The sequence below is a fragment of the Talpa occidentalis genome, unplaced genomic scaffold (assembly GCF_014898055.3).
Source record: "Talpa occidentalis isolate TD23 unplaced genomic scaffold, MPIMG_talOcc4v2.1 talOcc4.4, whole genome shotgun sequence".
Classification (NCBI taxonomy): domain Eukaryota; kingdom Metazoa; phylum Chordata; class Mammalia; order Eulipotyphla; family Talpidae; genus Talpa; species Talpa occidentalis.
The window spans coordinates 71796532-71813808 of NW_023604295.1; the positions used below are offsets into that span (position 1 = coordinate 71796532).

General features: G+C 36.6%; 1 protein-coding gene across 1 annotated transcript in view; it reads left to right on the forward strand.

Moving 5' to 3' along the window:
* The window catches only part of GBE1 (1,4-alpha-glucan branching enzyme 1), a 255028-nt gene extending 245384 nt beyond the window's left edge, over positions 1-9644 (forward strand). The window contains exon 16 of the mRNA XM_037525699.2: positions 7548-9644. Within this exon, the coding sequence (XP_037381596.1) occupies positions 7548-7604 (57 nt within the window). The 3' untranslated portion in view covers positions 7605-9644. The remainder of the gene's footprint in view (positions 1-7547) is intronic.
* Positions 9645-17277: the final 7633 nt, after the last annotated feature.

Here is a 17277-nt window from a genome sequence, read left to right on the forward strand (position 1 = left end):
CAGTACACTGCATTTGCTAAAGCTTAATTTGCAAGCTCAATAATCCAAAGGATCTGCTGAATAAGTGTCAAATCTGTTTTCAAAGATAGCAACAAACAGAGCCCAAAGGAATCTCAAAATAGCTATACATGCTGCAGCATCAGCAGGTACAGTTCCAGTGTAGCCTTTATGTGCTCCATCAGTTGAAACTGTGAAACCAGAAGAGCACTGCATATGTACTACCTTTGAAAGTTATTGCTAAGGTCAGAGTATCTCGCAAATGCTGAGAAGTGATAGGGCAGAACTTCTCCATTCCACTTTACTGGCAGTTATTGGAAACTTGAATTTACATAATCATGTCTGTATGTTTTGATGTCTGATGTAGAAATTTATATGTTAACTTACATGTTTATCTGTGTGCTAGAATATTCGATAGCACAAATGGAGAGCAGAGGTTATTGAAGCTGAAGTGAGTTAGTTTCCAGTGGTAAACTACAGGAATACATTTTCCTAAGAGGAAAATGTGAAGAAGGTCCTCCCTGGTGGCATAAGGGGTTAAGATGCAACCTATGAAGCTGTCTGCAGCCACTGCAGCACAAGTTCGATCCTCAGCCAGGGAGCAACCCACATGGCACAGCAGACCTCTCCTGACTCGCCTGCTGTTCCCTTCAGCAGTATATTTCAGTCAGTCCACCTGTTCTGTCCCCCACTCTGTCTCTGGTGAATCCTCTCACCTCCCATACCTCTGTCCTGTACCCCAGTTCTTGTATGCATAAATAAATAAATCTTTAAAAAAGTGAATAAAACAATACTTTTAATACTTATTACATTGCTCTGAGGAAATATATGTATATGTACAACTGGGAAATATACACTGTTAGAATTTTTTTAAAGATTTATTTATTTATGCATACAAGAACCGGGGTACAGGTCAGAGGTATGGGGGGTGAGAGGATTCACCAGAGACAGGGTGGGGAGCAAAACAGGAGAACTGAACTGAAATAAACTGCTGAGACGGGCAGCAAGTGAGGCAGGAGAGGTCTGCTGTGCCATGTGGGTCACCTCCCCGGCCAGGGATTGAACTCATGCTGCAGTGGTTGCAGATAACTTTGTAGTGCTGCAGCGTAACCCCTTGGGCCACCAGGGAGGCCCTACTTTTGCCAAATTTAAATAGGTCTAAGAAAATTAAAAATTAGCCTTTAAATTATTTTTATTTAAGATTATTTTAACTAGGTAGATTAGCTTGCATTTTGACGTAATAAATGAATTGGACTATACTATGGTATTCTGATTCCTTGTGAAGAGTTGAATATGAATATAGCTGGAAAAATTAAATTGATGGCCATGTACTATACTATCTCATGGATCCTTGATGTAATCTTAGCTATAACATATTTACAATTTAATGCCTAATAAATTGGTATCATTGATACAAATATCAATATATATTATCTGTGACATGCTGGCTAGATGATTTCCATATACAGGCACTTACATATAGGTTGTTTATATTTAAGTATACTGATATATTTATGTTCAAGTCTACTTAAATGATGTTCTTATTTTTTCTCCTGCTCTATAAATCAAAGCTATTTTTAGAATTAAAATTATAAAATGAGAGTTACAGATCCAATACTTAGTGCTAAATTATAGGGCCCCCAAATTGTTCATGTCTGTAATGTCTCATCATAAGGATTAGTTCTGATTATCTTAAGTCCTTTAATATAATTGGTAGTCATTTCCTAATCACTAAGAAAATTGATTTATATACTCAGAATCTAATAAAGAAGAAAACTCAAAATTTCATAGATAGCCATATTTAAGAAAAATCACTTGCTTGGGGAAATTATTTCATGTTGCATACACTGCAAGGACTCTAGAGCAACATAAACACATTCTGGTAATTAACACTGCAGTGAAAATATATAATTACACAATATTCCTGTTAATGATATTACACAATTATCAACTGAAGGTTTTTAAGCAGATAATATTAAGAGGTCTCACAGTGTGTCTGGAATTGGCATCATAAAGCTCCTTATATAAAATGACCAGCATTATGTAGTGAGAGTTCTTGGAGCATTTTTTTAACCATTAAATGTTAAGAAGAAACTCAATGCATATACTGTAAACCTTAAACTTTTTAAGTCATATTTTTTGTTTTACTCTTAAATTTAGACTAGCTAAAATAGCAAACAATCACAAAGTAAGATTGTTTCTAAATTAACAGTTTTATTATTATGTATAGTTCATTAATAAAACCATTATGAGATTTTGAATTAAACTATTGACACCTCGATACAAACAAATTAAAAATGAATAAAATTAGGGCCTCTCCGGTGGCGCAGCGGTTGAGCGCTGGGTTGCGAAGCTGACCGCGGCCTCTGTGGCGCCAGTTCGATCCCCGGCTGCTCCCTGGCCACCAGAGGAGGGTCCCACATGGTGCGCAGACCTCTCCTGCCGCCCGCTGCTCCCCTCAGCAGTGTACTTCGGTCCTTCTGCCTGCTCTGCTCCCCGCTCTGGCGAATTCTCTCACCCTCCTGCGCTTCTGACTGTACCCAGTGCATATATAAACAAACAAACAAATAAATAAATGATAAATAAATAAATAAATAAAAATGAATAAAATTAAAGAAAAAATAAAGCAATAGATACCACAGTGGCTTGTGGTGCAAATAAGAGATTGACTCAGCTCTTCCCTGATCGATACCACGCCATACATTTGGACTTATCGGAAACCTTCTATCTGCATATAGGACTGTATAGGATAAGAGAAATATCTTTAATGTAAAGAGAACTGAAATTTTCTGTTCAGTTTCTCATGCTACTGACAAATTTCAGGTTGTCTTTTATTTTAGGTTGTCCATAATACATCAGATCCTCCCCACTAGTTAATTATACCTGGTATCTGTGATCTCCCAAACTAAACGTATAGGCTGGATCAAGTACCTGACACATTATTTTGGAGGATAAGGCGCTGTCTTGATTTGTGCCTGCTTGTCTAAGACTTGTAGAGGGAGTTAGTTGAATCTGACTGCTGGTTCTTTTAGTTCTCCTTTTTTTAGAATTGTGTTGCTTTAGATTGTAACTTGATTATGGAAATAATCATTTCATTACACCAGATCTACCTGGATCATTGGTAATATCCATGTTTTGTTCATGAGTACCTTCAGCTTCCTTTTGTTGAAACAGTCTCATACATCTTACCCGTCATAATCAGAAAATATTGAATAAAAGGGATTGTGTTAGCCATTAAATTCTGATGTTTAAAAGCTGTATTTAAAACAATGTGTAAATTATCGGGAAACAGATTTGTGGCATTGAAAATACATGGTTTCCCCACACCTTATCACTGCAAGGATATAAAATTTATCTTTCAGAAGCACTGGATTGTAAATGAGACTATAAGTCAGAAACTATTCGCACATGTGAAATTTTTCTTAGATTATGATACATATTTCCTCAATAATTATTACCTTTTAATTGAAGATTGGAAAAGCTATTCTCTAGCTATTCTGGTCATAAAATAATTTTCTTGAAATGCCACCATTTTAAAACTGCTTTAATCTTTAAGGTTCAAAGCTAAGCAGCTTTAGTGTGTCAGGTATTTTTAAGAGTCTCACTCATAGCAGGAATCTAGAAAACTTAAATAAGGGACCAGGAAAATGAATAACTATAAAAAAGTAAAAATCAAAATCAACAGAAAACTATGAACCAGAGACACTTTTTGGGGGGTGGGGGACGAGAGGGGAGGAATTGGGGTCAGAATGGGGGGTTGCAATTGTAGGGGGAATATAAAAATAAAATTTATTATTAAAAAAAATAAATAAATAAAATAAAATAAAATGGCTAAAACCACCAGTGGGGGGTGGGGGAAAGAGTTGTAAGAGTTCTTTCTCAAAGAAGCCTCGAGGGAAAACATTGTATTCATATGTAATATTGAGATGCTCTGGACACGAAATAGTCTCATTCAATGAAAATTGACTTTTCTAGCAATATACAGATTCAATGCTATTCCAATCAAAATCTCAATGGCATTCTTCAAAGAAATAGAACAATTATTGATGAAATTCATATGGAATCACCAAAAACCCCGAATAGCCAAAGCTCTACTGAAAAAAAAAGAAGGAAATGGAGGCATCACACTCCCAGACTTCAAACTCTACTACAAAGCCATAATCATCAAAACTGCATGGTATTGGAACAAGAACAGACATACAGACCAATGGAATCGAATAGAAAATCCAGAAATAAACCCACAGATTTATGGTCAACTAATCTTTGACAAAGGAGCAAAGACTATGCATTGGAGCAAAGAAAGTTTGTTCAATAAATGGTGCTGGGAAAACTGGGTCGCTACATGCAAAAGAATGAAGCTTGACCACTACCTCACACCATACACAAAAATCAACTCAAAATGGATTAAAGAACTAGACATAAGACCTGAAACCATAAAATACATAGAAGGAAATATAGGCGAAACACTACGGGATTTGCACATCAAAGACATCTTTACAGACACATCACCCAAAGCAGTGATAGTGAAGAGAAAGATAAACAGCTGGGACTACATCAAATTAAAGAGCTTCTGCACAGCAAAAGAGACAATAACAAAAACAAAGAGAAACCCCACCAACTGGGAGAACATTTTTGCACCCAACACTAATGATAAAGGACTGATCACAAAAATCTGCAAAGAGCTGATGAGACTCAGCAACAACAAAGAAAATAATCCAGTCAAAAAATGGGCAGAAGAGCTAAAAAGAAACTTCTCTGAAGAGGAAATGCAAATGGCCAACAGACATATGAAAAAATGTTCAACATCACTTGTAATCAGGGAAATGCAAATCAAAACTACCATGAGATACCATCTCACACCAGTGAGAATGGCACATATTAAAAAAACTAGCAACAACAAATGCTGGCGAGGATGTGGAGAAAAAGGAACTCTTGTGCACTGTTGGTGGGAGTGCAAACTGGTCCAACCACTATGGAGAGCTGTGTGGAGATTTCTGGACCTACTAAACATAGAGCTTCCATATGATCCAGCAATTCCACTCCTAGGTATTTACCCAAAGGACACAGAAACATCAATTCCAAAGAGCACCTGCACTCCTATGTTTATAGCAGCACTGTTTACAATAGCTAAGCTTTGGAAACAACCCAAATGCCCAAAAATAGATGACTGGATCAAGAAGATGTGGTACATATATACCATGGAATATTACTCAGCATTCAAAAAAGATAAACACATGCAATTTGCAGCAACATGGATGGCACTGGAAGGGATCATGCTCAGCGAAATAAGCCAAAAAGAAAAAGAAAAATACCGGATGGTCTCACTCATAGCAGGAATCTAGAAAACTTAAATAAGGGACCAGGAAAATGAATATAAGAAAGTAAAGTGAAAATCAAAATCAACAAAAAACTATGAACCAGAGACACTTTTTGGGGGGTGGGAGGCGGGAGGGGAAGGATTGGGGTCAGAATGGGGCGTTTGCAATTGTATGGGGGAATATAAAAATAAAATTTAATATTTAAAAAAAAAAAAAATAAAAAAAATAAAAAATGAGGAAACCCAGAGAAGCTAAGTGACTTACCCAAGGAACAATAATTCATTAATAACAGAGCCAGGACGAGAATCAAGTGCTCTGCTATTAATCCAATGTTCTGTCTTACAAGATTTTTGGAGACTGAATAATTACTTGTTATCTAGTAATCACAGCCAAGTCCAACGAAATTCAGAGTTTTGATTTGTAAGTTAAATATGGCTCTCCATTATGGAGGATAAGCATCACATAGAAAAATCTCAGATTTATTAGCCTGTCAACCATCCTACACATCTCCTCATATGTATATATGTAATAATCCACACATATTTCTTCTTTTATGTCATATATGTATTTTTATTTAAGATATAAATTTTAATAAGTGCATGTAAAAAAAAAAAAAAAAAAAAAAAAAAATTGACTTTTCTCTTCTTTTATTAATTTATTTTTCCTAAAGCTGTGTTTATTTTGGGTTTTTTCATTGTAGTCATAGACACTATGAAAGCATTTTCCTTCTTTCTTTTTTCTTGATGGACCATCAGTCACGCTTTCATTTAAAGTAACTGAAAATTGTAAAATATTTGCAAAGCCAGAAATGGAGATATAGGGGCCTCCCCGGTGGCACAGCAGTTGAGTGCTGGGTTGGGAAGCTGCTCACACCTCTGCAGCGCGCCGCAGGGCGTGGGTCCCACATGGCGCACAGACCTCTCCTGCCGCCCACTGTTCCCCTCAGCAGTGTACTTCCTCAGTCTGCCTGTTCTACTCTCTGCTCTGGCTCTGGTAAATTCTCTCATCCTCCCGCGCCTCTGACTGTGCCCAGTGCTTGTGTAAATAAATAAATAAATAAATATTGAAAAAAAAAAAAAAGAAGAAGAAATCCTAATGGTGATAGAAACCTGTAATGTTTTTAGTGTTTGCTTTGGTAATAATAAATATGTATAAAGTACACAGAGATCAGCATCAAGTCATTCAAGCTATTTTCAATATTTATAAAAATATTAAAATGCAAGCATATTAAGGAATGTCTTGTGAAATATCCATAATCAGTTCCACCATTTTTTAATTTATTTATTTACTCTTTTTACCCTTTACTGTTATCTGACCACATTGTCAGCTACTTTGTCCATTCACACCTTCTAAGTGGTAGACATATGAAGACATGCAGCCTCTGCCTCATAAAGCCCATAGTCTAGTGCTGAAGATAGATTAAAAACCTGAAAAAAAATCTCAATTAGTGTTATGTGTCCAGAAAGAAACAAAAATAGTGCTATGAAAGAAGATGAGATAGAAAACTGTCAGATTTCACATCAGGGAACACCACTCATGGAGCTGGGATTTTTCAAGTTGAAGGGCCAGTAGCTAGTGAAGTAAAGAATGATCTGAGGAGAAGATTCAGCATAGGCAAAGACTCCAAGGAAGGAAAAATGTGGAACAGAACTGAAAAGTCCTGTGGCTGAAACCTGGGGAGGGAAGAGAGACGTGAGGAACCTAATCGAGAGATTTTCGAGCTTAAAGAACTGAGTCAGGACACTGAAGGGTATGGAATGTGTATTGTATTTTAAGTGCAGTGGCAAGCTTTTTGATTCATTTAAATTGGGGAGTGACCTAAAATACACCTTTATATTGTATTTAATTTTTTTCATATTAGGATAATAAGTAACCATGTCTGATGTAAAGCAGTGTTTGTATAGTACTTTCATTCACCTAAATAGAATAACCTGTGAACTGTAGAGCAGCCTTCCTTCACCAACTGATCATGCTTAGAGTGCCATTTACATCCCTAGTGTCTGAAAACCTTGGTTTTTGTAAAGTCTGTGGCACCCTCTAGTGATGATGACTTTAACGAAGTCTTTCATGGATCCCAGAACAGCGTAACTGTCTAAATTGAGCCTCAGAACTGGTAGAATTGTAGAGGCAACTAACTTGGGCAAATGGGTGATTGCATCTTGCCTCTTTGTCACAATGATGCCATATGTACTATTTCTTTTAATTGCACTGACATGAATTGTGTTGACTTAGGTGTACATTCCGAGCCGAGTGGCCCTCGTCCTTCAGAATGTGGATCTGCCCAACTGAAGAGACGAGAGTTCAGCTCTACCAGAGGAAGACGTGTGCTCTTTCACCATTCTCAGTGTCACAGGGCTCATGATGTGTAAGCTTTTCAAAATACATTTGTCTGGCTAAAATGTACATGTCTGAAATTCAATATTGGTTTACACAAATGAATCTCAAGCTTTTCTTGAGGTAGAAGAGGATATTTTTAAAATTTCAGGTACCCTAGACTGTATTTTCCAGCCATTGAAAAAGCTGGGATTCTCAAATGAAGTATGATGTGTAATGTCTTTAAGCAGTTTTACTTTCCCGGTCAATTATTTGAATCTTTCAAATTCAAATTTGAATCCTTGTGTCAAGTGTGATTATTTCAGTTGAATGTATGCAGTATTTTTTTTTTAACTGGGCATGTAATTGCTTTGTTTGGTCTAATATTTTTTGGTCTAAATTACAAGATACCAAGATTGTTACTTTGACTTTTCAAATTGTGTTTAGAAATACTATTAAATATGTAGTAATAATATAAAATAATATAAAACCATATCAAAAAATATATAAGCCATTATGTATGACTCATTCATGCTTCATTTGGCATAAGTTTTATCTTATGATCACTTATTCACTTAGTATCTTGGTAAATGCTGATATCGTCGATTTTCTGAAGTTCTAAATTGGTCATTGTAACATTTCAGAAAATTCTTTTACTTGCAATAAATGAAAATATCCAAAATTGCCTTTACTGACGTCTGTTTTGCTGTATATACTATTAAGGATATTCAGTTAGAATATTAAAATATCTTATTTCAACTTTGATATCCTCCCCACACATAGGAACACGTGCATGACAGAGCAGGAAACATGGGGATTAATATTTTTTTTCTTTCGTTACCATTTTGTAACTTGAAATTAGTTGATATCTAAGCTACTCTCCAGCTGTAAACCTGAGCACTTTGAGAGGTGAATTAACTCTGTCAACTCAGTGGGATACTCAATCATGAAATCACCCCTTGGTTTATTAAATAGTTCTAAAATCATTGATGCATAATTCATTCATAATGGAAATGATGAAGCACTTATCAGATACAGAATGCCACTTTTTTAAAGTTCTGATTTTTTCCTTTACATTAATACTGCCTTTATTATTTTTAATCTGATCATTTGTGATTAACTAGGAGTACAGCAGATCCTCAAATAACTATCGTCATTTTGTTCGACATTGTTTTGTTATAACACAATGAGGAAAAAAAAAATCCTGCCAACATTGAAGTGAAATAACATTTATTCATGTTGTTTTCAAAATGTTTTCTTTTTATGTCCTTCAAGTAAAATCACATTTTCTAAGAACTATGGATAATGTTAAATGAGAACTTGCTGTGCTTGGATATCTTATTAAAAACACATTCAGTAATGAAAGAGACTGACTTTTAAAGCTAAACCTGTGTGTTAACTATGATTCTCACAACTTTTTTGAGTAAGGTCTGGAATGTAAGTCTGAAATGTATTGTTTTAACTTCAAAGTGGAATAATAGTTTGATTATCTGAAAGAATCAGCAATGTTAGCTGATAACCTACACAAGGGAATGTGACTAACAGCCTTGTGTGATGTTTTCCCTGTTACAGGGATGTTATTAATATCTTAACACCATCGTGATGAGAGTCCCTTGCCTGTTACTGATGACAACATGAGGAGCAATCAAATGTTTCATGTTCTAGTTTACAATTCCTTACCTTTGCATTTTTGATGTTTGAAGAGATAAGCTGTTTCTCTAGTGTGGGAACAGTGACAACAAGTTGCTTCACGCCTAAAATCTGTTTTCTTTCCATTGTGACCTCTGTGACAAGGTCAAAAAGATCAGAGTCATTAGGTGCCATCTTTTCATTTTCACATTTCACCTTACTAATATAGTTTTTAGATTTTTCAGTCTAAAACTAGAATTGAACAATGTACTAAGTTAATTGCCTGTGCTGAGTGTTTTTACCAAGAAGGGCAATAAACATATGTTGTTAGGTAAGATTATAAAAATACACACGAACAAGTAAAATTTTGAGACCAAAAGAGAATATTGTTTTTGTTTTTTGGTTTTTTTTTTTATTTTTTCCTATCTGTCCAGCATTGGCAGGCTTTATAGGCATTCTAATATTGTATATTTCGTGTAGGTCTTCATTTTTGTTTTAATAACATTCATGTCATGTGGTGGGAAGTTCTTTTTGTTGTCTAAAAATTTTCAGTGGGGACTCCCTAGTGGTGGAGTGGGTAAAGTCTCAGTACTGTCAAGCTATTGCCAGCCACTGCAGCCTGGACTGAGTTAGATCTCCAGCCAGGGAACTAACCCACATGGTGCAGCAGACCTCTCCTTTTTCACCAGCTGCTCCCTTCAGCAGTGTATTTCAGTAGATCTGCCTGTTCTGCTCTCCACTCTGTCTCAAGTGAATCTTCTCATTTCCCACACCTCTGGCCTGCACCTTAGTTCTTGTATGCATAAATAAATAAATCTTAAAAAAAAAATAAAAATTTTCAGTAATCATGAGAGAGGAACAAAATTTTACAAAATGTTTTAATTTTATCTCTGATGTATTTATATTTGCTTTGGTATAGTTGCTAGTAATTGTTTTGTTACCCAAAATAAAATTTACCCTAATGCTAATGACAGTCAATGTTTTAGTTTAAAATTAGCTCACTTAGAAAACACAATCTTTTTTTTTTAAGATTTATTTTATTTCTTTATCCATACAAGAGCTGGGGTAAAGGCCCTAAGCGTGGGGGATGAAAGGATTCACCAGAGACAGAGTGGGGAACAGAACAGGCAGATTTATTGAAATATACTGCTGAGGAGAGCAGCGGGCAAGACAGGAGAGGTCTGCTGTACCATGTGTGTTAGCTCCCTGGCCAGGGATCGAACTCTTGCTGCAGTGGCTGTGGATAGCTTTACATAGTACTGAGACTTAACTCCTTGCACCACCAGGGAGGCCCCCAATACAATCATTTTTAATAATCAAAAATTGAACTCTAAATACTTTCCTAGAATGTTTGACACTTGGTAATATTTGAACTCTGAGGGTCAACTCCTTTCATATTTTTGTTCTCTACCTTTGACATGTCTGCATTTGCCCTGTTCTTAGCTGATACATTCATTGCTAACACAGAATGAAGGACTTAGCCACCATATTCAAGTTCAAAAAATGACTACTGACAATTAATTGACTTGTCTCCTGCAGCTGTAAAAGAATGCACATTTTTTCCCCTCTGTCTCAAGCACTCCTCTTAGCAATATCAAGTCAGTGTTTGCCACCCATCAGGGTTAGAGGCATTGCTATGCAGGATCATACAGAAGGTTGTCTAAATCTCTAGCCTATTCTTCAAGTAATAAAGAAGAGATTGCGGACAGATCTGGGGGCAGCGATGAAGGGTAATGTGTTTTCCTCTCGTGTTTGGCCTGCAGCTTCAGGGCAAATATGTTTTCACTGTCTCTGGTCCTGCAGCCAGTGAATCAGGTGATGAAAGCAACGTAAAATAGGTTTCCTATTATGCTTACTGTTTAGAGCAAGACAGGGCAGACATAGCTGATGGAAACCAAACCCCCGAAGCAGCTTCCTGGCTGCCTTGCACCTCTCAGACTATTTCTTTTTGTCCATCTTGTGTCAGGTCCTGAACTGGGGTTCTTTCCAGTGGTGAGTTTCATTAATCTATATATTCCTTATAGGGAGACAAGCACTGAGCTGTGAACTTTGCTAGGTAGAATATTTTGATGAAAGAAAATAGAAATCTAAGGCATAGCAATGTCATGTCCTTTATGCAGTAGAGTTCATTTATCATTCACAATGTGTTAGAATGGAAATGTAGATAAATTTTCCCACTAAAACCAGCCTGGGGCAGCGGGGGTGGTGGTGGGGGATCAAATGAACTCCTTACTCATTTTTCTGCTCTATCATCCTATTAATGGTGATTTGTAGAGAAAAGGAGAGAAATATTCATACTTTAGGGCAGAATTTCTTAATTGTTAATGTGAGGAATTAAAATAAAGTAGCTATAACTGTTTTTATCTCTTCATAATGTAAAACACTACATCTGAATTTCAACTCTTGGCGAAAACTGCAAAGAAAGTGTTTATTTACATGAAAAAAATGGATTTTGTAATAGATACACTAAAAGGCATGTCATTCACAAGTTTACTTATGGTTTACAGAGAGATCAGAGAAAGGTATTTGAACTTCACATATAATGTGTTGGCCGTTTTACCCAGAAGCCTCACCATGTTTTAAAGGAAAAGTTTGATAAAATGTTCAAAAGTTCTGGGTTCAAGTTGGAGTCTTTATTTCTGGTTCCTCGATTTAGAAATCATTAGATGATTCTTAGTTTCTCTGCTGGGTTACAAGACAGTTAATGTAGTGGGGATTGGGAACATTCTCACTGGTTTTATAAATGTGATAATTTGATCAGTCTCTACATGGATGTTGAGTCATTGATTGTGTAACTGGGTGGTCCCCTGGAAAGGTGGAGGTTCCATGTTTCCAGCCCCACCCAAAAGGAGGGTGGAGCTGAGCAGGGAGAGAAGCTGCAGAGGAGACTGAGGAAGGAAGGAAGCAGGGTGGAGAGCCAGAAGGAGACCTGGAGGAGGCACATGGAGCGGAGAGACATGTGAAGAAACTACACTTGCCTTTTGGTCATGGACTGGGTGACACAGATGTGGGTGAGAGACCTATGGGGAGGTGACAATGGTGGTTTTTATCTTGATTTTGATTTTACTCTTTTCCTTCCAGACTTGTCTGGTTGTTTCTGATCCTTTTCTGTGGGTCCCCACTGGAAGATGATTTAGACTTGTGACAGGCTTTGGGGCCTTGTTCTGGGCCAATCCTGCTTGGGTGGACTTTTACCCATGAGGGGATGGGTAACTTTGGGTGCTTGATTTAGAAACTATATTCTTTGCCTTTCCTATATTGTTTCCTAATTGTATTAAAGTTTCTTCCCATTAAAGTCTCAGTCTCATGCAGCAGATGTCAGAACCTATTTAGAGCTGGCAGGTTTGTGGGGTCTGCGGTGCCCCTCTCCCTGCCCTGCAACATGGAGACATCTTCCCAATTTGTTGTTGTGATCATCCTGTTACCTCCAGGTTTCAGAAAGTTATCCCTCCTTACCCAGATACGGAGGTATGGGCTGCATTTCCTTTACCTTTGCAGGTGACCTGAAGCATCAGTCATCCACTGCTGCCTTTGTTTGCTAATTGTAACTCTTGCTGAGCACACTAGTACATCCCAGGGAAATGTGTTCCCCTGCTATCAGTGACTGCACCCTGAGGGTCTCAGCTGCTCTCAGACTTTGCATTTACATAACCCAGGCTCCTGCACAAAAACTAACAAGCTCTTAATGGTAGCCAATAAGGCAATGTAAACGCTATAAGAAGTGAAACAGCCACAGGCACCCTCCAGTGAGGAGCACCCAGGTGCTTGGCTTTCCAGTCCTTTCTCTCTTCTTCCCGTGCTCACAGCCCAGCAGTGTCCACCTATTGGTAGAAAGAATAAAATTGCAAATGAGAGTCATAGGTTAGGAACAAATTGGTCTATCATTTATTGGCGTAAGAGTCTGTGGACTCATCAAAACATATGTAAGTAAATGTTTAGATAACCATTAATTTCTTTTTTTTTTTAATAATAAATTTTATTTTTATATTCCCCATACAATTGCAGCCCCCCCATTCTGACCCCAATCCCTCCCCTCCCACCCCCGCCCCCCTAAAAGTGTCTCTGGTTCGTAGTTTTTTGTTGATTTTGATTTTCACTTTCTTATAGTTATTCGTTTTCCTGGTCCCTTATTTAAGTTTTCTAGATTCCTGCTATGAGTGAGACCATCCGGTATTTTTCTTTTTCTTTTTGGCTTATTTCGCTGAGCATGATCCCTTCCAGTGCCATCCATGTTGCTGCAAATTGCATGTGTTTATCTTTTTTGAATGCTGAGTAATATTCCATGGTATATATGTACCACATCTTCTTGATCCAGTCATCTATTTTTGGGCATTTGGGTTGTTTCCAAAGCTTAGCTATTGTAAACAGTGCTGCTATAAACATAGGGGTGCAGGTGTTCTTTGGAATTGATGTTTCTGTGTCCTTTGGGTAAATACCTAGGAGTGGAATTGCTGGATCATATGGAAGCTCTATGTTTAGTAGGTCCAGAAATCTCCACACAGCTCTCCACAGTGGTTGGACCAGTTTGCACTCCCACCAACAGTGCAGAAGAGTTCCTTTTTCTCCACACCCTCGCCAACATTTGTTGTTGCTAGTTTTTTTAATATGTGCAATTCTCACTGGTGTAAGATGGTATCTCATGGTAGTTTTGATTTGCATTTCCCTGATGACAAGTGATGTTGAACATTTTTTCATATGCCTGTTGGCCATTTGCATTTCCTCTTCAGAGAAGTTTCTTTTTAGCTCTTCTGCCCATTTTTTGACTGGATTCTTTTCTTTGTTGTTGCTGAGTCTCATCAGCTCTTTGCAGATTTTTGTGATCAGTCCTTTATCATTAGTGTTGGGTGCAAAAATGTTCTCCCAGTTGGTGGGGTTTCTCTTTGTTTTTGTTATTGTCTCTTTTGCTGTGCAGAAGCTCTTTAATTTGATGTAGTCCCAGCTGTTTATCTTCGCCTTCACTATCACTGCTTTGGGTGATGTGTCTGTAAAGATGTCTTTGATGTGCAAATCACGTAGTGTTTCACCTATATTTCCTTCTATATATTTTATGGTTTCAGGTCTTATGTCTAGTTCTTTAATCCATTTTGAGTTGATTTTTGTGTATGGTGTGAGGTAGTGGTCAAGCTTCATTCTTTTGCATGTAGCGACCCAGTTTTCCCAGCACCATTTATTGAACAAACTTTCTTTGCTCCAATGCATAGTCTTTGCTCCTTTGTCAAAGATTAGTTGACCATAAATCTGTGGGTTTATTTCTGGATTTTCTATTCGATTCCATTGGTCTGTATGTCTGTTCTTGTTCCAATACCATGCAGTTTTGATGATTATGGCTTTGTAGTAGAGTTTGAAGTCTGGGAGTGTGATGCCTCCATTCCCTTCTTTTTTTTTCAGGAGAGCTTTGGCTATTCGGGGTTTTTTGTGATTCCATATGAATTTCATCAATAATTGTTCTATTTCTTTGAAGAATGACATTGAAATTTTGATTGGAATAGCATTGAATCTGTCTATTGCTTTTGGAAGGATGGCCATTTTAATAATGTTTATTCTTCCAATCCATGAGCAGGGGATGTCTTCCATTTATTTGTGTCTTCTTCTATTTCTTTTTTTTTTTTTTTTTTTTTTTATAGAGGCATGTTTTATTTATTTATTTGTTTGTTCATTTGTTTCGTTTAACAGTGTTTTATAGTTTTCTTTGTATAGGTCCTTTACCTCTTTTGTTAGATTTATTCCCAAATATTTGATTTTTTTTGTTTCAATAAAAAAAGGGATGGTTTTTTTGATTTCTTCTTCTTCAGATTTATTGTTTGTGTATAGGAAGGCTACTGACTTTTGCGTGTTGATTTTGTATCCTGCCACTTTACTGAACTGATTGATGAGTTGAATTAGTTTTTCTGTGGACTTTTTGGGGTTCTCTATGTATATTATCATATCATCTGCAAATAGTGATAGTTTGACTTCTTCTTTTCCTATTTGGATTCCTTGGATGTCTTTCTCTTGTCTTATTGCTCTGGCTAGGATTTCCAGTATTATATTGAAAAGCAGTGGTGAGAGTGGACATCCTTGTCTTGTTCCAGATCTTAATGGAATTGCTTTCAGCTTTTCACCATTGAGAATGATACTGGCTGTTGGCTTGTCATAGATGGCCTTTATGATGTTGAGGTATGTTCCTTGTATCCCAAGAATTTCAAGGGCTTTTATCATGAATGGGTGTAGATAACTATTAATTTCTTAAAGAAGTGGGAGAGAAAAAAAAAACATTCATTTGAATTTCCCACAGTTTTTTCTACTTATACTACAATAGTGCAAAAGAGAAAACTGACCAAAAATGCTATCATACTAAATTACTTTGCTACATGAGGATATAAATTAAATGAGGTAAGTGTTCCAATTGTTTGTGCATAATTGTCTAAGGTAATGCAGGAAATAGCAAGCTGTGCATGTGTGAATAAGCACATATAACACACATACATTTATGTATCTAGACCCTCTGTATGAGCATGTGGATATACCCAGGTGTAAAATATGTAAGTAAACCCCCCAAAGTTCACTAATCCAATATTTCTCCTGAACTAATGAATTGCTTGATTTCAGTTCTACTTAGTTTTAAATATTTTTTTCTGGTCACATTATGAGCATCTAATCTAAACAGATGATTTTGTTTGGATTTAACAAAGTTTCTAAGTTTTTTGGAATTCAAACACATTTGAAACACTAAATACGTTTCAGTGTCCCTTAACAGAACTTCTTAGCTCCAACTGTTCGACTATGCCTCTTAACCTTCTAGAAAGAGAGGAGGGGTAAAATGAAATACCTTTATTACTTCTTTATTTATATCCACTAGTGATCCTTTTTAAGTGAGTTTTTAGTGTCACTTTCTATTCACTCCAGTAATATAAATAATGAAAAACACTGCCTATATTTTCATTTCACAAATGCCTCTGGCAATGTTGTCAACTATTGATTAAGACTAATCATATGATGCAGAGGTCCCCCATACACATACAGAGTAACTCTCCATTCCTTCTATTATTCATTCTTAGGATAAGTGGGCATCACTTAGCGCTATAGAAAGGACAGTAGAATGCCTAATTCCTTACTAAGCATATATATATATATATATTTTAAAATACATACTCTATTGGCTACTGTGTTTAGAGTGCTTCCTTGTTACTATGCCCTGTGCAGACACTTTATACACATTATTACTGAATCTCTCTTTTAAGCTCTTTGAAATGATTATTACGTCCTCATTTGAGTCTAGGTTCATGCTAATCCTACTTCACTCTGCCACTTCCCACTAGGTCATTGAGATCTTACAATAAAATTTTGCTTTTTCATTTGTATCCTTTCTTTGACATTAACTGGATTTAAATATGGTTGGTGGGAAAAATGCTTTTGATGAGTGTCAAAGGGAAATAAGCCAACTGAAAGGCACCCAGTGGCCACACCTGTAATATGGTGAGTGACAACATAAATAATTTGTAGCTGCATAAAATATAAAGTAAATATTCATAAATTAATATTGATATATATTATTGCATAAATAAATGTGAGAGAAGTGAGCAGCCTCCTGCATAGGAAAATATCAAGGGATTTTTGTAGATACCCCTTCTCAAGATGATAGAGCTTAGCTTTCTCCAGACACAACTTATTCTCTTGAGTTGAGTCCGCACTCAGTGACTACCTTCTAGAGGTATAATAAATTCCCTTGGAAAAGTACCTCAGCTAAGTGATTATGAATAGCAACACTAGTGAAAAGTTGTATTGGAGACATGATGTGCTATTACTAATGAGAATAATAAGAATACAATTTCCTGAACCTATAATTCTAGTCTAACCATGAGAAAAATATAAAAATATTAAGGGATTTTGTGTGTGTGTGGAGAGAGAGAGAGAGAGAGAGAGAGATTGTATCTAAGACTATACATACAAGATTTTCCATGTGTGTATAAATTTCATATATGTGGATATATATAAATTTACTTTATTAGTTATTTTAGGGAGTTGGATCAATTACTGTGGG